This window comes from Phoca vitulina, unplaced genomic scaffold (assembly GCF_004348235.1).
Source record: "Phoca vitulina isolate PV1807 unplaced genomic scaffold, GSC_HSeal_1.0 scaffold13, whole genome shotgun sequence".
NCBI lineage: Eukaryota > Metazoa > Chordata > Mammalia > Carnivora > Phocidae > Phoca > Phoca vitulina.
In genome coordinates this window covers 14,591,627-14,615,271 of record NW_022589716.1, presented here as the reverse complement: position 1 = coordinate 14,615,271, position 23,645 = coordinate 14,591,627, and the positions used below count along the sequence as shown (strand labels likewise).

Here is a 23,645-nt window from a genome sequence, read left to right as displayed (position 1 = left end):
TTTTTGATAAGTCTGCCAGGGGTTTATCAATCTTATTAATTCTTTCAAAGAACCAGCTCCTAGTGTCATTGATCTGTTGTACTGTTTTTTGGTTTCTATTTCATTGATTTCTGTTCTGATCTTTTTTATTTCTCTTCTTCTGCTGGCTTTAGGCTTTATTTGCTGTTCTTTCTCCAGCTCCTTTAGGTGTAGGGTTAGATTGTGTATTTGAGAGCTTTCTTGTTTCTTGAGAAAGGCTTGTATTGCTATATACTTTCCTCTTAGGACTGCCTTTGCTGCATCCCAAAGGTTTTGAACAGTTGTGTTTTCATTTTCATTTGTTTTCATGAATTTTTAAAATTCTTCTTTAATTTCCTGGTTGACCCATTCATTCTTTAGTAGTATGCTCTTTAGCCTCCATGTATTTGAGTTCTTTCCAACTTTCCTCTTGTGATTGAGTTCTAGTTTCAAAGCATTGTGGTCTGAAAATATGAAGGGAATGATCCCAGTCTTTTGGTACTGGTTGAGACCTGATTTGTGACCCAGGTTGTGATCTATTCTGGATTATGTTCCATGTGCACTCAAGAAGAATGCGTATTCTGTTGCTTTGGGATGGAATGCTCTGAATATATCTGTGAAGTCCATCTGGTCCAGTGTGTCATATAAAGTCTTTATTTCCTTGTTGATCTTTTGCTTAGATGATCTGTCCATTTCAGTGAGGGGGGTGTTAAAGTCCCCCACTATTATTGTATTATTGTCGATGTGTTTCTTTGGTTTTGTTATTAATTGGCTTATATAATTGGCTGCTCCCATGTTAGGGGCATAGATATTTAAATTTGTTAGACCTTCTTGTTGGATAGACCCTTTAAGTATGATATAGTGTCCTTCCTCATCTCTTATTACAGTTTTTGGTTTAAAATCTAATTTGTCTGATACATGGATTTCTACCCCAGCTTTCTTTTGATGTGCATTAGCATGGTGAATGGTGTTCCAGCCCCTCACTTTAAATCTGTAGGTGTCTTTGGGTCTAAAATGAGTCTCTTGCAGACAGCATATTGATGGGTCCTGTTTTTCTTTTTTTTATCCAATCTGATACCCTGTTTTTTGATTGGGGCATTTAGCCCATTTACATTCAGGGCAACTCTTCAAAGATATGAATTTAGTGCCATTGTATTGGCTGTAAGGTGACTGTTACCATATATTGTCTCTGTTCCTTTCTGGTCTGTGTTACTTTTAGGCTCTCTCTGCTTAGAGGACCCCTTTCAATATCTCTTGTAGGGCTGGTTTGGTGTTAACAATTTCTTTTAGTTTTTGTTTGTCCTGGAAGCTTATCTCTCCTTCTATTTTCAATGACAGCCTAGGCTGGATATTCTTGGCTGCATATTTTTCTCATTTAGTGCTCTGAATATTTCATGCCAGTCCTTCCTGGCCTGCCAGGTCTCTGTGGATAGGTCTGCTGCCAATCTAATGTTTCTACCATTGTAGGTTACAGACCTCTTGTCCCGAGCTGCTTTCAGGATTTTCTCTTTGTCTCTGAGACTTGTGAGTGTTACTATTAGATGTCAGAGTGTTGACCTATTTTTAATGATTTTGAGTGGGGTTCTCTGTGCCTCCTGGATTTTGATGCCTGTTTCCTTCCCCAAATTAGGGAAATTCTCCACTATAATTTGCTCCAATATACCTTCAGCCCCTCTCTGTCTTTCTTCTTCTTCTGGGATCCCAATTATTCTAATGTTGTTTGCTTTATGGTATCACTTATCTCTCAAATTCTCCCCTTGTGACCCAGTAGTTGTTTATCTCTCTTTTTCTCAGCTTCTTTATTCTCCATCATTTGGTGTTCTATAGCACTAATTCTCTCTTCTGCCTTATTTATCCTAGCATTTAGAGCCTCCATTTTTTATTGCACCTCATTAATAGGCTTTTTGATTTTGACTTGATTAGATTTTGGTTCCTTTATTTCTCCAGAAAGGGATTCTCTAGTATTTTCTGTGCTTTTTTCAAGCCCAGCTAGTATCTTTATAATTGTCATTCTGGACTCTAGTTCCAACATCTTACTAATGTCCATATTGATTAGGTCCCTGGCAGTCAATACTGCCTCTTGTTCTTTTTTTTGAGGTGACTTTTTCCATCTTGTCATTTTGTCCAGAGGAGAACAGATGAATGAGAGAACAAAATGTTAAAAGGGTAACAACGACCCCAGAAAAGTATACACTAAACAAATCAGAAGAGACCTGAAACCAGGGAGAAAGAAAGGGGGAAGAAAAAAAAAAAGAATATGATCAGGCTGGTGAATAGAATAGAGCCACACAGTAGATTTTGGGTGTATTTTGATCTGTTAGAAGAAATTGCCTCCCAAAATTTTAAAGAAAGAAAAACTTATATATATACAAAAATAAGGGTAAGTACGATGAAGGGATGGAATATGACTGTAAAGATGAAAATTAAAAAAGATTTTAAAAAAGGAATTGTTAATGTAAGAAGTTGGTTGAAAAAAGAATGAAAAAAATTAAAAGAGAATGTGATCAGGCGGGAGACTAGGACGTCATACATTATATTTAGGGTATATTTTGGTCTGTTAGAAGAAACTGTATCCCAAAATTTTAAAGAAAGAAAAACATATATATACAAAAAATAGGGTTAAATACAATGAAGGGATAGAATATGGCTGTAAAATGAAAATTAAAAAAGATTTTTAAAAAGGAATTGATAAGATGTTGGTTGAAAAAGGAAAGAAGAAAAATTCAATGAAAAAAATAGAAAAAAAAGAAAATTAAAAAAATTAACTTTGAAAGACTAAAGAATCATGGGGAAAAAAGCCATGAATTCTATGTGCAGTATTCCCCTAGTGCTGGAGTTCTGCCGTTCTCATTGATCGGTAAACTTGGTCTTGGCTGGCTGTTCTTGCTGATCTTCTGGGGGAGGGGCCTGTTGCCGTGGTTCCCAAATGTCTTTGCCAGAGATAGAATTGCCCTGCCCTTGCAGGGTCTGGGCTAAGTAATCTGCTCAGGTTTGCTCTCGGGAGCTTTTGTTCCCTGCAAGCTTTCCGGGGAGCTTTTGTTCCCTGCAAGCTTTCCGTGCAGCTTTGGAGGATGAGAGTGAAGATGGTGGCCTCCCAGTCTCCACCCTGGAGGAGCCGAGAACTCGGGGCCCCACTCCTCAGTGTGCCCCCAGAGAAAAGCAGCCAGTCATTCCCGTCTCCCCAGTCTCCGGCCGCACTCTGTGCTCACCCGGCCTGTGACCAAGCATTTCTATCTCTGGCACACGACCCTGTTTGGAATCTCCAAACCCAGCAGATCCCTACGGTGCGCTCCTGCTCCGCTCCTCCCGGGGCAGGAAAGGGAGTCTCCCCGGATCTGCCGCTTGTTGGGTCGCTGCTGGAGGAGCAGTGGCCCAACTGTGCCGCGGATCATGGTTTATGGCAACCCTGAGCTGAGAGCCCACTCCTCGGCTCCCTCTCTGCAGTTGGCTTCCCTGCTCCGATACCTGGGAGTTCTGCCACACTCAGGCATCCCCTGTCTTTCTGTGACCCCGAGGGTCCTGAGACCACATTGTCCCAGCAAGGGTTCCACCCCCTGCTTAGCCAATGGAGTGACATCCCTTGGCAGAGCCGACTTCTAAAAGTTCCGATTTTGTGCTCCGCGGCTCTATCACTTGCCAGAAGCGGCCAACGGAGGCCCCCTCCCCCGCCGTCTATCCTCCCGAATATCGCCTCGGATTCACTTCTCTGCACGTCCTACCTTCCAGAAAGTGGTCGCTTTTCTGTTCAGAGAGTTGCTGCTATTCTTTTCTTCGATCTCCTGTTGAGTTTGTAGGTGTTCAGAATGGTTTGATCCCTATCCAGCTGAATTCCTGGGACCAGACGAAATTTAGGTCTCCTACTCCTCCGCCATCTTGCTCCTCCCCTTTATTAAATTATTTTTTAATAGACTTTTTTTAAGAGCAGTTTTAGGTTCACGGAACACTTAAGCAGAAAGTACAGAGAGCTCCCACGTATGCCTTACCTGTACCATATGTACAACTTTGGTCCCTTAACCCTATTTTTTTCTAAAAGGAGTTAGGTTTTGTACTTAACTCTCATACCAGTTTTCTTGAAAGAAACTCCATGGTTGGAGTTGACTGTAATTTATATGCTTCTAAAAATTTCCAGCCACTGTTCTAGTCCTTCAGGGGACCCAGAAATAATTCAGAAATTGGTGACATTGCTCTCAAGCAGCTTAAAGACTAATTGAGAGGAAAAACAGTCTACAAAATTAAGTGTAATGCAAGGTTGAAAGTGATCATGCCAGTAAGAGAAGTGCAGAACAGTGTTGTAGGAATGGAGAAAATGGAAAACATACCATGAGTGGAGTACCATAGCCAGGTGAATTTTGAGCAAAATTCTGTGTTAGGTCATCTGTTTCTCTTCCAACTGATGGGCCCCCATTTACAACACTCATTTGCAGGTGTTGGCTCTTGGCAGACAGCCATCGAGATTGTCATTAATGATCTCCACAACTGTCTCCACAACCATCTCTAATCAAACCTTTCTGACCCAATGTGAATACCTCAAGGCTAGGTTCTCTTTGTTTGTAAAGGCAAACGGGATACCCATGAGGTATTATAATACACTTTTCCTTGTGCATCTGGAAAAGTGCATGCTAAAAATTAACTGAATGATATAATTGTATTACTGCTCCTTTGAAGCTAAAATAAGCATAAGTCAATTTTGTAAGCAATTGTCTATTATAGGTTTTCTTTTCTTTTCTTTTTTTTTTTTCAGTTAAGCATGGATTTCTTTTCACATATATTTTTCTCTTCAGATAGGTGCCTTCTATTTGAACCTCGGAGGAGCTCCAGAGGGGCCAGCAGGCACAGGAAAAACTGAAACCACCAAGGACTTGGCTAAAGCTCTTGCAGTCCAATGTGTGGTGTTCAACTGTTCAGATGGGCTAGATTATCTAGCAATGGGAAAGGTAAAGTTGCATATTGAATGTTATAAACTTACAGCTAGGTCCAACTGGATAAACTGAAACAAATTCACATTATTTGAATGTTTATGCATTGCTTGAACCTCAGTTTTAGGGGTAAAGACATTGTTTTTATACTTGGGGGTTTATTGGTTTTCAGTTTTGACTTAAAAGATTAAATATTTGTTTAACAAATGATGCCCCTTCGTAAGAAAACTCACCTCCTTTTTCCTTGTTCTTAGTTTTTTAAAGGACTGGCTTCTTCTGGTGCTTGGGCTTGCTTTGATGAATTTAATCGGATTGAGTTGGAAGTGCTGTCAGTGGTAGCTCAACAGATCCTTTGCATTCAGAGAGCCATTCAACAGAAGCTGGAAGTGTTTGCTTTTGAAGGGACAGAGCTTAAGCTCAATCCAAACTGCTTTGTAGCCATCACCATGAACCCTGGCTATGCGGGACGTTCTGAATTACCAGATAATCTTAAGGTAATATCTTGCAAGAGTGTAAATTTAATTAAATCTTTTTTTTAATTTTTTTTTTATTTTTTTATTTTTTATTTTTAAAGATTTTATTTATTTAACAGAGAGAGACACAGCGAGAGAGGAAACACAAGCAGGGGGTAGTGGGAGAGGGAGAAGCAGGCTTCCCGCAGAGCAGGGAGCCCGATGTGGGGCTCGATCCCAGGATCCTGGGATCATGACCTGAGCCGAAGGCAGACGCTTAACGACTGAGCCACCCAGGTGCCCCTAAATTTAATTAAATCTAACAGCACCATCCACTTAAAATGGTATAATTTCCTTACATATATTTGTAAATCTCCCTTTTACCTTTGCCATTACCTACAAGGTAAACCTCTAAAAACTTTTTTAGGCATCTAATGCATATTAAAGTACATGAAACCATTACGGTGCTACTGAAAAAAAATTACAGGATTAATGAAAATGTGCTGCATTAGGGGAATAAGCTTGAATATCACCACATTCTGTTGGGATGCTTGTGCTCAGCTTTTAAAAATGGTTTCCATTATATAAGTAATAGATTTCATTCATTATATACTTCAGGTTCTTTTTAGAACAGTGGCTATGATGGTTCCAAACTATGCCCTCATAGCAGAAATCTCCCTCTACTCCTATGGATTTTTGAATGCGAAACCTCTGTCTGTGAAAATAGTGATGACCTACAGGCTTTGCTCAGAACAGCTCTCGTCACAATTTCATTATGACTATGGAATGCGAGCAGTAAAAGCAGTTTTAGTGGCTGCTGGAAACCTAAAACTAAAATTTCCAAATGAAAATGAAGATATACTGGTAAGTGTTTAAATATATACGTTATGAAAGCCTCAGTACAAGATACATTTTTTTTTTTTTTTTTTTTTTTTTTTTTTAGGAAAGTTGATCAGGAGCTATAAATAGGCAAATAAGAGAGTTGTTGGTTTTGAACCTTTTTATGTGAGGTTGAAATAGTAGTTTTGGGGTTATGTTATTCATTATACTTTATATGAATCCAAGGACCTTCTGGCTTGATAAGCATAGTGTTGGCATTTTAGTATGGGGATTCCATAGAGCAATGTGAAAGGAACTTTGACTTTTAGTGGTGGGCAGTGTGGGGAATATGGGCAAGTAACTTATATTGCACTTTTTGGATGATTTTTAGCTTCTTCGGTCAATTAAAGATGTAAATGAACCGAAGTTTCTATCACATGATATACCCTTATTTAATGGAATAACTAGTGACCTATTTCCTGGTATTAAACTTCCTGAAGCTGACTATCATGTAAGTAAACCTGTGAGAATGACTTATTCTGCAAATAAATTTATCTGATGACTCAATCATTTTAAATGCATTAAATTATTCTATTTGGAGGATAAACCCCTATTTTGGCCACTTTCATTAATGAGGATGAGTAAATTCTAGTATCTTCTGTTATAGGATACCAATGTTAACAAGATTCAGATTAAAGATAATGTTCTTTCTAAGAGAATGAGTACTTTTATTTCCTATCATGTGATTTCTAATATTTGCTTCAATGTGTACTGTAATTCTGTTGTGTACTCTAGCAGGTAGAAAAGATGGTAAACTGCAAGTGGCAAAACATCCTATAGTTCACATAAGGATTTCTCATATTTAAGTAATATGCTTTTTTTAAAGAGGAAACAAACCATGTGCATTTCCAATTTCATCTAAATTATACATTAAAATGTATATATATATATATATATATATATATATATACATATACACATAAGAATAGGTGTCTGCTGTTTATAGCTGTTATGTAATGTAAAATCAAGATAAAATTTTTTGAATTAAGTTTTTTTTTTTTTTAAGATTTTATTTATATATTTGTTAGAGAGAGAGCGTGGGCGAGAGAGTGAGAGAGAGTACAAGCAGGGGGAGCTGCAGGCAGAGGGAGAAGCAGGCTCCCTGCTGAGCTAGGAGCCTGGTGCGGGACTCGATCCCAGGGCACCGGGATCATGACCTGAGCCAAAGGCAGCCGCTTAACTGACTGAGCCACCCAGGCATCCCTTTAATTAAGTTTTTAATTTTAATTCCAGGGTATTTAACATACAGTGTTATATTAGTTTCAGGTATACAATACAGTGATTCAACAGTTCTATATACTACTCAGTGCTCATCATGATGAGTATACTCTTGAATCTCCATAACCTATTTCACCCATCCCCCTACCCACCTCCCCTCTGGTAACCATCAGTTTGTTCTCTATAGGTCTGAGTCTGTTTCTTGGTTTGTTTCTCTCTCTCTGTCTCTCTTTTTTTCCCTTTGCTCATTTGTTTTGTTTCTTAAATTCCACATATGGTATCTGTGTTTCTCTGACTGATTTCACTTAGTATTATACTCTCTAGCTCCATCTAGGTCGTTGCAAATGGCAAGATTTCCTTCCTTTTTATGGCTGAATAACATTCCGTTGTGTATATATACCACTTCTTTATCCATTCATCTATCAAGGGATACTTGGGTTGATTCCATAATTTGGCTATTGTAGATAGTGGCAATTTCTATGGTGAAATGTATAGTGAATACTTCTTGAGTTCAGCATGTATAAACTACCTTTTTCCATTTGATGATTCAATTCTTCCACCCCATCTCTCTATTGATATTACTGTGAAAATTTCAATTTGTTTGAGCTATTATATCATTAAGGCATCATTCGGCTTAAAGGCATCATTTACTTTTTAGCCTTTTTAAAAATTTTAAACCTTCAAACTCAAATGCTAATATACATCCTATGGCGGTATCAGATTAATGTGATTCTAGGGTGTTTTCCAAAACCAACAACCAGTTCTCTTCTCTGGACACCAACTGGATGTTCAACAACTCAATTCTGACACAAACTTCAGGTAGTCATTATCAGACTCCACAGATTAAAGGCTCAGTCCTACAAGACTGCCCCTCACTTTAGTCAGTCTCAAGTCCTGGGCCACCTATGTTTCTGACTGGCTGGGGTTTCCACAACCTCCCCACCCAGCTTTGATAATTCATTAGAATAGCTCACAGAACTCAGGAACACAGTTTACTTATGTTTATTATAAAGGATACAACCTGGGGCTGGGGGAGGGGTAGCTTGGCTGGCTCAGTGGTAGAGCATACGGACTCTTGACCTCAGAGTTGTTGGTTCAAGACCCACATTGGGTGTGGATCCTACTTAAGAAAAAAAAAAGATATAAAGGATACAATTTGGGAAGAACCAAATGGAAGGAGATGTATAGGGTAAGGTAGGTATGGGTGGGTGGCAGCATGCTTCAGGATATGTCATTCTCCCTGGACTTCAATGTGCTCACCAAACCAGCTCTCTGAATCTTGTTGTTCACGAGTTTTTACAGAGCTCAGTCTCCTGCCCTTTTCCTCCCTCCCCCACCCCAGTGCATTCACCAAAGGCTGGTAAGTAGGGCTGAAAGTTCCAACCCTCTAAACACTGGGTCTTTCCTGTGACTGGCCTTGTCCTGAGGCTATCTAAGGTCCCCACCCTAAGTTGCCTCATCAGCACAAACTTGGGTGTGATTGACAAGGGCTCATTAAGATTAACAAAGATAGGGCGCCTGGGTGGCTCAGTTGGTTAAGCGACTGCCTTCGGCTCAGGTCATGATCCTGGAGTCCCGGGATCGAGTCCCGCATCAGGCTCCCTGCTTGGCAGGGAGTCTGCTTCTCCCTCTCCCACTCCCCCCTCTGTGCTCTCTCTCTCTCTCAAATAAATAAATAAAATCTTTAAAAAAAAGAAGAAGAATAACAAAGATATTCTTGTCACTCAGGAAATTTTAAGGGTTATAGGGGCCCTGTGCCAGGGACTGGGAATAAAGACCATATATATTTTTATATTATACCACAGGTAATTATCAAGATGATTCAGGGTATGCTAATAGGATTTTTAAAAATCAGAATGAAAATACAGAACTTTTAACATTGTCATGGAGAATTCTTGTCCTATGAATATAGCAATCAATGCATGGATCCACAGCTTCCAGTTTGAAAACTACTACTAGGAGTCAGTGCTGTGAGGTGTGTGGCCAAGTGACTCAGTGCACCTGCAGATGAGCCAAGGGGAGCCAGGGCTATTGAAAAAACCTACTATGTCATATTGCTTTTTAATATGTGTAATATTCCTTTATTTTTCCTTTACTGACTCCTTTTGGGTTTCAGATAGTGTTTATCACTCCGTTAATCTTCTCTGTTGGATTTCTAGCATCTCAGTAGTCACTCCACAGGTTATAATATTCATCCTTGACTTATTACAATTTACCTTAAGTTTGTATTTCATCATTTCAGAAACAACATAAAATCTTTAAATGGTGTTATTTTATTATCCACTCATCCCTGCCCATTGTACTATTGTCATCATGTATTTTATTTCTACATATTATAAACTCCACAATACAGTGTTATTTTTTGCTTTTGGTATTAGCATTTGAAAAAAAGTCCTTTCTATTAACTTTTTCTAGTGTTTTTTATTCTTTCTAGCAGATACATGCTTTCATCTGAGATCTTTTTCCTTCAACAGAAAGAACTTCCTTTAGTATTTCTTGTGTGCATGTGGGTCTTCTGGCAACTAATTCTCTTAGCTTTTGTTGGTTTGAAATGTCTTTATTTAGCCTTAATTTCTCAAGAATTATTTTCACTAGATATAGAAATCCAGATTGGCAGGGGTCTGCCCCTCTTACTGCATTGTTTTAAAGATATTATTTCTATTAACTCCTGGCTCTCATTGTTACAGTTGGAAGTCAGGTATTCTTCTTACTTATGTGTGTCTGAATAACGTGTGTTTTCCCTCTGGCTCTTTTAATATTTTTCTTTGCCTGTGTGCCTTGTGGTGTTTGTTTGGTACTTATCTTGCTTGGATTTGCTGCACTTCTTGAATCTGTGGATTGATGTCTTTAGAAAATTCTCAGTAATTATCTCAAAATATTTCTTCTGCCCTATTTTGTCTCCCTGGTCCCTCTGGGACTCCAATTAAATGTATGTTAGATCATTTTGTTGCAGAATTTGCAGGGTTCTTGTCTCATGGAGTTGAAGAATGAATCTCGCAGACCCGAAAGGGTGAAGTGAAGTGAAAGTTTATTAAGTGAAGGTGAAAACAGAAAGGAAAGAAAAAACTCTCTAGAGTGAGAGAGGCCCTGAATGGGTTGCCACTGAGGGCTTTTAGTGCAGTCTTTTATTGAGAACTGATTGGGAAGCTTGTGCCATCTTGTTTTGTTCCCTTATCTCTTGCTCAGCTCTGTCTCAGTGTCTCCATCTGCCAGGAGTAGTTTCAGAGCCTAGTCTGGGGATTCAGGGACCTCCTATCTCTTCTCACTATACCTTAACCCCTTCCTTATTCATGGGACAGGACCTTAGGCAGAAAGAGCTATACTGGGATTGTGAGGAGTGACTGATTGTATACTTTAATTAGTGGGGGTTAGGGATAGCGCAAGTCTCCAAGGAATCTGGAAGCAGGCTTTCAGGACCTTGAGGGGTAGCTGCTGCTAAGATAAGGTTACTTTTAAACATGAAGGCACTAAGGCAGCCACAAGCTCCTTGAGGAAGGTCACGCTCTATGTGTTTCAGGTATCAGTGGGCTGCAAGCTGGAGGGAGATTTTATTTTATTTATTTATTTTTAGAATTTTTAAAAGATTTATTTATTTATTTATTTGACAGAGAGAGACACAGTGAGAGAGGGAACACAAGCAGGGGGAGTGGGAGAGGGAGAAGCAGGCTTCCTGCAGAGCAGGGAGCCTGATGTCGGCCTCGAACCCAGGACCGTGGGATCATGACCTGAGCTGAAGGCAGATGCTTAATGAATGAGCCACCCAGGCGCCCTGTAGGGAGATTTTAAGTTACATTTCTTTTGCCTTTGTTTCCCACATCAATTTTATATTGTCTCACACATCTCTTATGTTCTGTTTTTATTAATTTTATTTTCTGTGCTGTAGTTTGGATACATTTTATTGGCCTGGCTTTAAGATCAATGATTTTTTTTCTTTGATTTTGTTCAGTCTGCTGATAAACCTATCCAATGAGTTATTAATTTCACATATTTTATTTTTTTAGTTTTAGCATGTCTAATCCAGTTTCATTAAAACTACATTTTTCTTTGCTTGAATTCTTCATCTTTTCATCTGTTTTCTGTCATATTGTCTATTTTCTCTTAAACATTTATAGAAATTATTTTTATTGTTCTGCTAATTATGACATCTAGGTCATCTGGGAGTTTGTTTTTTTCTCTTGATCTTCAGCTATTTCATATCATGACTTGTGAAGTTTGTTTTTATGTTAAAAATTGTGTATAAAATAATTGTAGAGGCTAAAGTATTATTTTCCCACAGAAAAACTATGTTTTTCCTTTGTCATATAGCCAGACTGAGTGATGATCAATTCAGTTGGGAGTTGACCCAAGCCAGAGTTTTGTGGCAGCATTGTTGAACTTTAGTTTACCTCTGGTTTCATGTCTTTAGAGTGAGAATTGTCCTATAATATAGGGCCATCCCTCTAGCAGCATTTTGGGATATAAGCATCCCAATAAGGTAATATCTGTGTGCCTTTCTAGCTAAGTCCTTGATTTCTTGCCTCACCTCACATTCAGCAAAATCATAGGCAGTGGGTGAATCAGATTTGCATTTGAGGCTTCTCCAGATTCAAATCTGCCACACAAGCCCAGATGACCATTAAATTCTCTGATGATTTCTCTTTATTTCAGCAAAGTCCCTCTGCCTATGGCAGGCCCAATCCAATGCCCATCTGATGTCTGTAGCTGGAAAATGCTCCCAGCAGCTAAATTAGCATTGCTTTGTGCTCACCTAGAAAGGCACATCCCTTTCTGAAATTTATTTCCTTTAGACATACTTGTACCCAAAAACTTCTTTATCTTTAAAATTTTTTATTTTTTTAGATTCTTCGTTTCTTTAGTTACTACAGTGTGAAGGATTGTTTGGCATGTCCTTCCACATCCTAACCAAAGGTGAAATTCTGGAAAACACTATTAAAAGGAGTTTCCATGCAGCCTGCACCCAGTGCTATGGTGCTCTGATCATTAATTTGTAATAGGGAATAATAATATTTTTAAAGTAATTTAATTCTTTTTGTTCTTCCTTTTAATTAAAAAAATTAAGCTTTTAAAAAATAAAGCTTTAGGCCCCTGGGTGGCTCAGTTGGTTAAGCGACTGCCTTCGGCTCAGGTCATGATCCTGGAGTCCTGGGATCGAGTCCCACATCGGGCTCCTGGCTCAGCGGGGAGCCTGCTTCTCCCTCTGACCCTCTCCCCTCTCATGCTGTTTCTCTCTCTCTCTCTCTCTAATAAATAAATAAAATCTTTATTAAAAAAAGAAAACAAAAACAAAAACAAAAAATAAAGCTTTAAGGGATGCCTGGGTGGCCCAGTCAGTTAAGCCTCTGCCTTCAGGTCAGGTCATGAACCCAAGGTCCTGGGATCGAGTCCTGCATTGGGCTCCCTGCTCAGTGGGAAGCCTGCTTGTCCCTCTGCCTGATGCTCCCCCTGCTCGTGCTCTCTCTCTCTTAAATAAATAAATAAAATCTAAAAAAAATAAAGCTTTAAGATATAATTTATCAATATAGGAAGATAATGATTTTTTATTTCAAAATGAAAAGTCTATAAGATATGTATGAGATGATTTATGATACCATTTTATAAAAATGCATTCCATTTTTCTTTTATTTTAGGAATTTTTGGAATGTGCTCATGAAGCCTGCAAAGTACATAATCTTCAGCCAGTTAAATTTTTTCTTGAAAAAATGATTCAGACATATGAAATGATGATTGTGAGACATGGGTAAGATTATAGATTATCATTGTCTGCCATAGTTAGATGTTATTTTCAAATCAAACTTTTAAAACAACTAAAATTTGTGAACCAAAGGACTCAGCAAATTTTGTATGCTAGGTAGGCTAGGGAACAAAGACTGTCATCCTCCAGTTTCCATCCCAGTGGCTTAAAACAAAGTTTTATTTCTCTCTCATGCTACCCATCCAACAAGGATTGGTAAGGCATGCTCATTCAGTGATGTGGCACTAGTGACCAGCACAGTTTGCCCTTTTGGTCATCAGATTTGTTATTTGCTCTTCTTCATGCACATAAAACACATCCTTTTCTTCCCTGGAAGACAGCTTAAAGGTTCTAGTCAATCAATGAACCCTACTTGAAGTTTAGGATCTCTAGGTGATGCATGATAGCTTCTGCATCAGATTTGGAAGTTGTTCTTCTTGATCCAAAGACCTACAGACTAGAAAGACAAGTTATCTGCCTCCATACACCTAGTCTTAATTATAATAGTGGGCTTACTAGAACGGGTTATTAAAGCAACCACTACCATCCAGAAATTGAAGAACTGGAGACCCAGCCAACACTGCTTGGTAGCAATTCTGAAACCTGGGTTTTCAGAATTTCTGAAACCCAGCAATTCTGGGTAACTGGGGAGCCCCAGTTCCAGAGATAAATTGACTATGAAACTGATAGTTTAAACCTCAGGACCTCTCACTTGTAGGGGCCTTTCGAAGGAGTCATAATCACTTGATATGCATAATTTATTTTATAGGGTATCATTAAAGTGGCTGTGGACATTTTGTATCCATAGTTCCATATATAATTTTTTCCTATTCCACTGATTGTATAAACTTTAAACCCCATAAAACCTGGATCCACTTCTGCATGATTTTGCAGGGGCTTTCCAGTTAACTGTTCTTGGTGGACACTGGTTCAACTTTCTCGAGAGGTCTTTGCATCTTCATTTTATTCCCTGGTCACATGTGAACTGGACAATAGAGAATATGTCCTTGGGAACTGAGAAATGTTTTCAGCCTGCTTCCCGCCTATAGAAAGTTGAGGTCTCAAAGGTCATGATTTTTTTTTTTAAAAGACAGGATTTTAAAAAAACAACTCCATATTATGTAAATTTTCAAACATATACAAAAATAGAGGGAATAATACAATCAACTCTCATTCAAGGATCATTTTTTAAAAATTTTTATTTATTTGAGAGAGAGAGAGAGAGCACAAGCTGGGGGAGGAGCAGAGGGAGCGGGAGAAGCTGTTGAGCAGGGAACCTGATGCGGGGCTCCATCCCAGGACCCCAAGATCATGACCTGAGCTGAAGGCAGATGCTTAACCAGCTGAGCCACCCAGGTGCCCCTGCAAGGATCATTTTAAAAAAATTATTATTATGTTATGTTAGTCACCATACAGCACATCATTAGGTTTTGATGTAGTGTTCCACGATTCATTGTTTTCGTATAACACCCAGTGCTCCATGCAGTACGTGCCCTCCTTAATACCCATCACTGGGCTAACTTATCCCCCCAGCCCCCTCCCCTCTAAAACCCTCAGTTTGTTGGGATCATTTTTAAGTCTTGAACATTCACATGTGTTTTAGCCTAGACTCATAATTTGTCAGTAAACTTCCTCAAAAACTTGATAAGCTTCTTATTTGTGTGATTCTAAGCAGCTCTATATGCCAATAGCCATAACTATAGTCCTTACCAAGTCATACCTTTATAAATTTCCTTGCAGTATCCTTGAACCTATCAATTTTAATTGAGAAGACCACAAGCTTAATCTGTTTTCACTCCTGAAATGATTACTGGGAACCATATTACAATTTCATAGATTTTAATAGTGATACAAGCCCTACCCTTAATTTGATCCTTGGTGCCAGGCTGAGTAGATGGTTGTTGTTGAAAGGTTTTCTCAGTTTATCTTTTACCAATTGGGGATGAGAATAAGTTGCCTGTAGGTTCCTGAATTTCTGGACTCCCTTTATTTTCTTTCATTCCAACTTGCAAACTGGCCATTTTTTTTCCCCTGGGCTCATTTCTTTCCAATAGTTCTTTGTTAAAGGTAGCCGTCGGCTGGCATTATATACTAATAATATTCTGTTTACTATCCTTTTCCCTAAAATGGCAGTTTCATTAGGTAGATTATCTGTCTTCCAAGTAACCTCAAGGAACAAATTAACCAAATGTTTCATCATTGCATAACATTAATTGCCAGTCTCTTAGCCTCTCATAACAGTTAAATTTGCCACCCACAACCTGGCCTTTAAGCCAGTGCCACATATTTAAGTCTTTATTATGGCAAGAATACCTTGCTCTTGAGCACCTGGGTGGCTCAGTTGGTTAAGCGACTGCCTTCGGCTCAGGTCATGATCCTGGAGTCCTGGGATCGAGTCCCACATTGGACTCCCCACTCAGTGGGGAGTCTGCTTCTCCCTCTGACTCTCCCCTGCTCATGCTCTCTCTGTCTCATTCTTTCTCTCTCAAATAAATAAATAAAATCTTTAAACAAAAAAAAAGAATACCTTGCTCTTTCTAGGAACCAGTTTTCTGTCAGTAAGGATGGGCTAGGTTATTCTTTAGAAACAATCAGTCACTAAGACCCAAATCTTAGTGACTTAAAAAAACAAAGGCTTACTTCTTATTCATACTGTGCCCACCATAGGTTAACAGGAAGGATCTGCTCATCCTCATTACCCAGGGTCCCAGGTTGTTGGTGTAGTCAGTGTCTCAACATGATGGGTCACTGCTGTGCGAGAGGGAAAAGCTCTGTGAGAAGAGAGCCCTGTAAACTCCCTCACTGGCAATGATTTGTCCCCTGCTGGGAAGTAACACCCATATTTTCCACTTATTACTCATTAGTCACTTAGAATTTCCACAAGAGGGCAAGGAATCCTACTATGTGCTGGGAGAGAGGAGATTCAGAAGTATTTGGCAGAGAGAACCAGGAATTAGTAGCAAGTAAAGACTTGAGGAACGGGAGCCTTTCCCACTTCTCTCCTTGGGAGATCCCAAGACTTTTTTTTTTTTTTTTTCAATCTTAAGAGTGTACCGTTAAGTTTTCATCTCATTTGGAGATTTTTTATTATAGTCTCGTTTGCAGATCATGGTATTAATGTAGAGAATTTTATAGATCTACCAGTTTAGAAGTTAAATGTATTCTTCTCAAGTCTGAGAAAAATTCGTAGAATTTCAAAAACTATAAATACCAGTATTTTATACACCAGTATACAGGCAAATCATTTACCATTATTTTTTAGAATCTTCTTATATAATTCTTTTCCTTAATAGTTTCATGTTAGTAGGAGAGCCTTTTGCTGCTAAGACAAAAGTTCTACATATACTGGCTGATACTCTAACTCTTATGAATGAACGTGGCTACGGAGAGGAAGAAAAGGTCATTTATAGGACTGTAAACCCCAAATCCATTACTATGGGCCAACTTTTTGGACAGTTTGATCCAGTGTCTCACGAGGTAATCTACAGTATAAATATTCTCTTACTGACAATGTACATTAAACCAGGAAATTTGAAATGTTTTTAATATGATCACTTTATAGTTTTATAAAGGAAGCTTTCCAATTCTCTTTTCTTCCCCAGTGGACCGATGGTATTGTGGCCAATACTTTTAGGGAATTTGCCTTATCAGAAACACCGGACCGGAAATGGGTTGTATTCGATGGTCCCATTGACACTTTGTGGATAGAGAGCATGAACACAGTATTGGATGACAATAAAAAGGTAAAATCATCATGATTTAAAGCAAAACTGATGCACAATATGAATATACCAAACACTACTGAACTGTAAACTTAAAAAAAGCTTAATATGGTAGATTTAATGTAAAATGGGTTTTTTTTTTTGCCACAGTTTTAGAAAAAGCAAAATAGATGCAGACATCCTTAAGCAATGTTATGTGTTCAACAACTAATTGACTAGGATTATACATTTAAAGTAAAGGATGCAGCAAGTTTAATAAGCTTATAAATTATCTGTTCAATGAAAACTATGCTGTAGTAAATCCTCTTTATTTTTTTTTAATAGAATAAAAGTGTATTAAAACCATTGTGTTCACAGGAGGGCATAGTAATGCACTAGGTGTTATGTTGCTAAGTGACTCCAGTCTTATGGTTTCTTACAGAACTTTAATATTTTAGGAGGAAAAAAAAGGGCCTGATTCCTTTTTGAAAACTGAAAGCTTCAGTGCTTGTATGTGCTACATTACCTTAGAAGCTGTGAACTATACAAAAGAACTAGAAAATGGAAATCCTCTAGTATTTGTTGTAATTGACAAATAACATGTAAACTATAAAATGTGACTAATTTTAAGTTCTGTGCTTTTTTAAACCTATGTGTACATTCTCATAACCATCATTTAAATAAATATTCATAAAATTTCTTGCACCTACAAGGTTCGCTCATATTCCTCCCTAATCAGTACATCCTCTCCCAGGGGCAATCACTATTCTGACTTCTACTGTGATAAATTAGTTTTGCTGATTCTTGAACTTCATGAATATAGAATCATACTCCTTAGTGTTTTTCTTCTTGTGGTCAATGTGGTATCTATGATATTCATGTTGTTGTAGTTCCATTTTATTTATTCTTTTTATGTCTGCATTAGTATTCTACTATATGAATATATCATAATTTATTTTCATACTTACATGAAATAACTACACTACTAAATAAGCAAATTAATTAGCATTCAAACAAATATGCCAGTACATTGTCATAGGTTGATCATTTATTCATGTTCTTTCTTTCAGTTATATTGATTGAGCTAAGAAGTAATATTGATTTGTAAGAGAGGGGTTAATAAGGATCTGATTCAGAGCCAGGTGGGAGGATTGTCTCGTATTGGATAAGAGGGAAGCAGGAAAGGATAGGTTTAGATATAGGTGAATGTAGGGATTTGATAGTGGAAATTTGAAGGCAAATCCCTTTTTTATGTTTGATTGATTGATTGTGTGAAGTGGTAGACCCTGGTTCTTTGCACATTGGAGGAGAAAAGGGGAAGATTTAAATGACCTATTATGGAAAATGGGAAAGAGAGCTGCCTAGGAAAGCATAGAAGCATATCTGAAGATTAGGAGTCGTGCCAAGGTCTGCCTTTGGGAGATTTTCCCTAACGGTCTAAGCAGCTTGGATGTGAGTGTAGATGATGGTGCCAGACTAGAAGTACACAAAGACTTTTAAAGATATTGGCATGAGAGTGCTAGAAGTGCTAGACCATAGAACAGAAGCTGTTTAATAATGAGGGAAGTGAAAACAGCAGGGATATGCAAATGAAGAGCAAGTACAGTAGGAGTCAGTGGGTGAGAGCACTGCATGTATAGGACGCTGCAGGCAGAGCTGGGCATGCTTGAATGTACTTCAGAATTGTGTAGTGTTCCAGGAGAGAGGTCCCAAGGTATATAAAGTGGGTGACTGGAATGCAGTAGAAAAGTAAGTGAAGACAGGGTAGTCAAGGATCTGAGGGGCTGCTATGTTGAGATGCTCTTCCTCATGAACCCGGATCAGGCCAGAGTTATAGCAGAGAGAAAGAAATTGAGCCAAGTATCAAAGGCTTTAGCTAATGATGGGAATGCTTGGGTGCTGGTGAGTGATAGCAGCAACCATGGTTGTCAAAGGAGCAGAGGGTAGAGAGAGTGGAGTAGAGTATTTGGGAAACCCCATGGGGGAGTGAGGAGAAAACTGATTCCACCTCCCAAATTTGAAGCAAATAGGAGAATGTTTGCTGAAATAATCTGGTAGAAAATGAAAAATATTCTAGAACAGTACTGTCCAATAGAACTTTCTGCAATGATGGAAATATTTGCATTGTCTAAGAAGGTGGCTACTAGTCACATTGGCTGGCTACTGAGCATTTGAAAACATGGTTTAGTACAGGGTTGCCTGGCTGGCTCAGTCAGTAGAGCATGTGACTCTTGACCTCAGGGTTATAAGTTCAAGCCCCACACTGGGTGTAGAGATTACTTAACAATAAAATCTTTTACGGGCGCCTGGGTGGCTCAGTCGTTAAGCGTCTGCGTTCGGCTCAGGTCATGATCCCAGGGTCCTGGGATCGAGCCCCGCATCGGGCTCCCTGCTCAGCGGGAGGCCTGCTTCTCCCTCTCCCACTCCCCCTGCTTGTGTTCCCTCTCTCTCTCTCTCTCTGTCAAATAAATAAATAAAATCTTTAAAAAAATAAAAAATAAAAAAATAAAATCTTTTAAAAAATGGGGCTGGGGCGCCTGGGTGGCTCAATCGTTAAGCGTCTGCCTTCGGCTCAGGTCATGATCCTGGAGTCCTGGGATCGAGCCCCGCATCGGGTTCCCTGCTCTGCAGGAAGCCTGCTTCTCCCTCTCCCATTCCCCCTGCTTGTGTTCCCTCTCTCACTGTGTCTCTCTCTGTCAAATAAATAAATAAAATCTTAAAAAAAAAATGGGGCTTAGTGCAATTGAAGAACTGACTTTCAATTTTATTTAATTTTAATTACTTAAGATTAAATTAATTAGTTAAGTTAATTAGATTTAATTAGTTAAAATTAAATATAAATAGCCACATATGACTGCTGGCTAGCATATTGGACAATCCAGCTCTAGACCATTCATTTATTTTACAGATAAAAAACAGGTCCAGGAACGTTAAATGCTGCCTTGTTGACATATAACTAGACAGGGGCAAAACTGGGACTACAGTGATGGTTGTAGAGAAGAAACACTGAAAAATAAATGAAGAGGAAGAATTTAAAAAAAGATTTAGTAATGAAATTAACTTGGAATATCAATAATATTAATTGTTAAAATTACTGAAAGTGAATGATAATTCCAAAGGTAGAAGCCAAGGAGATTGAGAAGATAAGATGGCTTTAATAATAATGGACAAGAAAGGAATTTGGCAAAAAGGAAGCAGTTGATAAATTCAGTTTTTTACATATTTGATTGAAGGGGAATATTTTAGATTGAAAGCGATCAAGGGAGCATAGCAAATGCAATGCATGGTCCTTGACTGAATTTTGGTTTAAAGAGTCAGTTGAAAAGACATTTCTAATACAACTGCGGAAATTTGAGTACTGGCTGAGTTTTACATGATATTAAGGAGTTATTGGTAATTTTGTTACCTGTGATAATGTTATTGTGGTCATAAAGAAAACACCTTACTTTTAAGAGATAAATATTGACATATTTGGATATGAAATGCCATGGTATGCATAATGCTCTTCAAAATACTGTTTTAAAAAGCAAAGCAAATGTGGTAAAATGTTAACATCGGTTAAATCCAGGAGATGGGTACAAGAGTATTCATACTATTCTCCATTTTCAATTTTTCTCTTTTTTATTAATAAGGAGATCTGACAACTTTATAAAGTTAGGAGTATTTCTTTTTCTTTTTCTTTTTTTAAAGATTTTATTTATTTATTTGACAGAGAGGGACACAGCAAGAGCGGGAACACAAGCAGGGGGAGTGGGAGAGGGAGAAGCAGGCTTCCCACAGAGCAGGGAGCCCGATGCGGGGCTCGATCCCAGGACCCTGCGATCATGACCTGAGCCGAAGGCAGATGCCCAGCAACTGAGCCACTCAGGCACCCAAAGTCAGGAGTATTTCATGTAATTTTATTAATAGTAAGAACGGAGATTTGTCTCGGATTTTTGCAGTATGTCATGTATTTCTCCTCCTGCCTAACTCTATGGAGGAGAAATTATATCCCTGTTCATAGACTCAGAGATGTTATGTATTTGCTTACCTAGTAAGTAATTGACAGAGCTAGACCTAGAATTACAGTTTTCTGGCTTCTGTTTTTATATTTAGTATATTATATCACAGGATATACATTATCTTATACATAGAATAAATTTTTATCTGAGAAGTTTGAGTTTTTAAAAAATAAACATTTGAAAAATAATTGCCTTTAGCTTTGCCTTATGAGTGGAGAAATCATTCAAATGTCCCCTCAAATGAGCCTCATCTTTGAAGCAATGGACCTTTCCCAGGCCTCGGTAAGTTCATATTTTAATATAACAGTAGTTTGTGTGTTCACTTGGTCAATAAGTATTTTTTTATTACGTGTCATAAGACCAGTTAGGCACCAGGAATACTAAGATGAATAAGACACAGTGTATTTAGGGAGGATAAGAAGCATGCTAATAAATAATCCCACTATACTGCTACATGTAAGTACTCTAAGAATATGGAGGGGGTGAGCCTGCAAGAGGGGAATGGGTAGAGGATGACCGTGGAAAATGTCTGAGTGTTTGATACAGTTTTGAAGGTTAACACTTCTCTAGGGAGATAGTGGGGGCTGGGCATTCCAAATCACAACAAGATGATATGTAAAGACCTGAAGCCACGACAGGACTGGGGAACTGTAACTGCAGACGTTTCGTCTAATGTCTGTGAGGCTGTAGAGGAAGACGGGAGCTAGATCGTGAAAGGCCATAGAGGTCATTCAAGGTGGTTGATAACGGCCACTGGCATAAGAGCAACACTGGAAAAAGAAAACGTCTTTTTTCTCTAGCCGGCCACCGTAAGCCGCTGTGGCATGATTTATTTGGAACCCTCGCAGTTAGGATGGGAACCACTTGTGTCCTCGTGGTTGAATTCCCTGAAAGGACCTCTGCAGGAACCAGATCATCAGGCTCTTCTGAAAGGACTTTTTAGCTGGTTAATAAAACCCACCTTAAAGCTTCGTAAGAAAAATTGCAAGGTAACACTGTAATTCTCTAACCTGTTCAAGTTTCTTTAGTTTCCATTCAACTTGACCTAAGTCTAAAGTCACAATAGTAGGATAAATAACTAAAATCAGTTTCCCCTTAGACATTGGTATCCACTTTTTAAAATGGGATGTTTATTGTGACAATCAGTAATTCACCTGCAGTTGCAAGAGAAATAATAGATCCCATGCACAATTCACCCAATTTCTCCCAACGGTAACATTTTGCAAGGCTATATTGTATCACAACAAGGATATTGGCATTGATACTATCTACTGATCTTATTGAGATTCCCCTAGTTATATTTGTACTCAGGTGTGTGTTTTGTCTCTCTGGGTTTCATTTTAAAATGTTTAGTATTTTATAATTTTAAATATAAGTGCAACTTTGTGCCCTTTGCCCAATGTCTCCCCATTATCCCCACATCCCCACACCTGGTGACTACCATTTTACTCTGGTTCTATGCATTCAACTTTCAGATTCTGCATATAAGTGATGTCATACAATTTGTTCCTTTCTGTGTCTGACTTTTTTCACTTATCATAATGTCTTAAAGTTCATTCATGTTGTTACAAATAGCAGGATCTCTCTTTTATTTTTAAGTCTGAATAATATTCCATTATAGGTATTTATAGGACAATTTCTTTATCCATTTGTCCATCAACAAACAGTTTGTGTCCATATCTTGGCTATTGGGAATAATGCTGCAATGAACATGGGAGTGCAGATATATCTTTGAGGTACTGATTTCATGTCCTGAACAGGGATTGCTGGATCACATAGTAGTTCTATTACTAGTTTTTTGAGGATCTTCCATACTGTTTTCCACAGTGGCTGTACCAGTTTACATTCCAACCAAGATGCACAAGGGTTCTCTTTTCTCCACATCCTCACCAAGACTTGTCACCTTTCATCTTTATAATCATCCTAACAAGTGTGATGTGATATTTGGTTTAGATTTGCATTTCCCTGATGATTAGTGATGTTGAATGCCTTCTTACACACCTGTTAGCCATTTGTATGTCTTCTCTAGAAAAAGTGTCTGTGCAGGTCCTTTGCCCATTTTTAAATTGGATTGTTTGTTTTTTTGCTATGAAATTTTATGAGTTCCTTATATATTTTGGATATTAACCCCTTGTGAGATATATGGTTTGCAAATATTTTCCCTCAATTTATAAGTTGCCCTTTCATTTTGTTGATCATTTCCCTTGCTGTGCAGGAACTTTTAGTTTGATGTAGTCCCACTTTATTTTTGCTTTTGTTGCCTGAGTTTTTGTCCTATCCAAAAAATCATTGCCAAGGTCAATGTCAAGGAGTATTTCCCCCATGTTTTCTTCTGGGATTTTTATGGTTTCAGATTTTACATTTAAGTCTTGAACCCATTTTGAGTTGATTTTGGTGTATGGTGTAAGATAAAGGTCCAGTTTCATTCTTTTACATGTGGCTATCCAATTTTCCCAATACTGTTTATTGAAGAGACTATCCTTTTCCCATTTTGTATTCTTTTATTTTTTTTTTAAGGTTTATTTATTTACTTTAGAGAGAGAGAATGTGTATGTGAAGGGGGCGAGGAGCAGGGGGAGAGGGAGAGAGAACCTGAAGCAGACTCCTTGCTGAGCATGGAGCCCATCACAGGGCTCGATCTCATGACCTATGAGATCATGACCTGAGCCAAAACCAAGAGTTGGACACTCAAGTGACTCAGTCACTCAGGTGTGCCCCCCCCCCACTGCGACCCACTGTGTATTCTTGTT

At 38.5% G+C, this 23,645-nt stretch overlaps 1 protein-coding gene across 1 annotated transcript in view; it reads left to right on the top strand.

The window, feature by feature from the left end:
* DNAH12 (dynein axonemal heavy chain 12) overlaps window positions 1-23,645 on the top strand; it is a 234,173-nt gene that overhangs the window by 84,281 nt on the left and 126,247 nt on the right. The window contains exons 25-33 of the mRNA XM_032412204.1: window positions 4,779-4,931; window positions 5,168-5,407; window positions 5,984-6,229; window positions 6,576-6,695; window positions 13,090-13,199; window positions 16,487-16,670; window positions 16,796-16,936; window positions 21,094-21,177; window positions 21,696-21,884. Of these exons, the coding sequence (XP_032268095.1) occupies window positions 4,779-4,931; window positions 5,168-5,407; window positions 5,984-6,229; window positions 6,576-6,695; window positions 13,090-13,199; window positions 16,487-16,670; window positions 16,796-16,936; window positions 21,094-21,177; window positions 21,696-21,884 (1,467 nt within the window). The remainder of the gene's footprint in view (window positions 1-4,778; window positions 4,932-5,167; window positions 5,408-5,983; window positions 6,230-6,575; window positions 6,696-13,089; window positions 13,200-16,486; window positions 16,671-16,795; window positions 16,937-21,093; window positions 21,178-21,695; window positions 21,885-23,645) is intronic.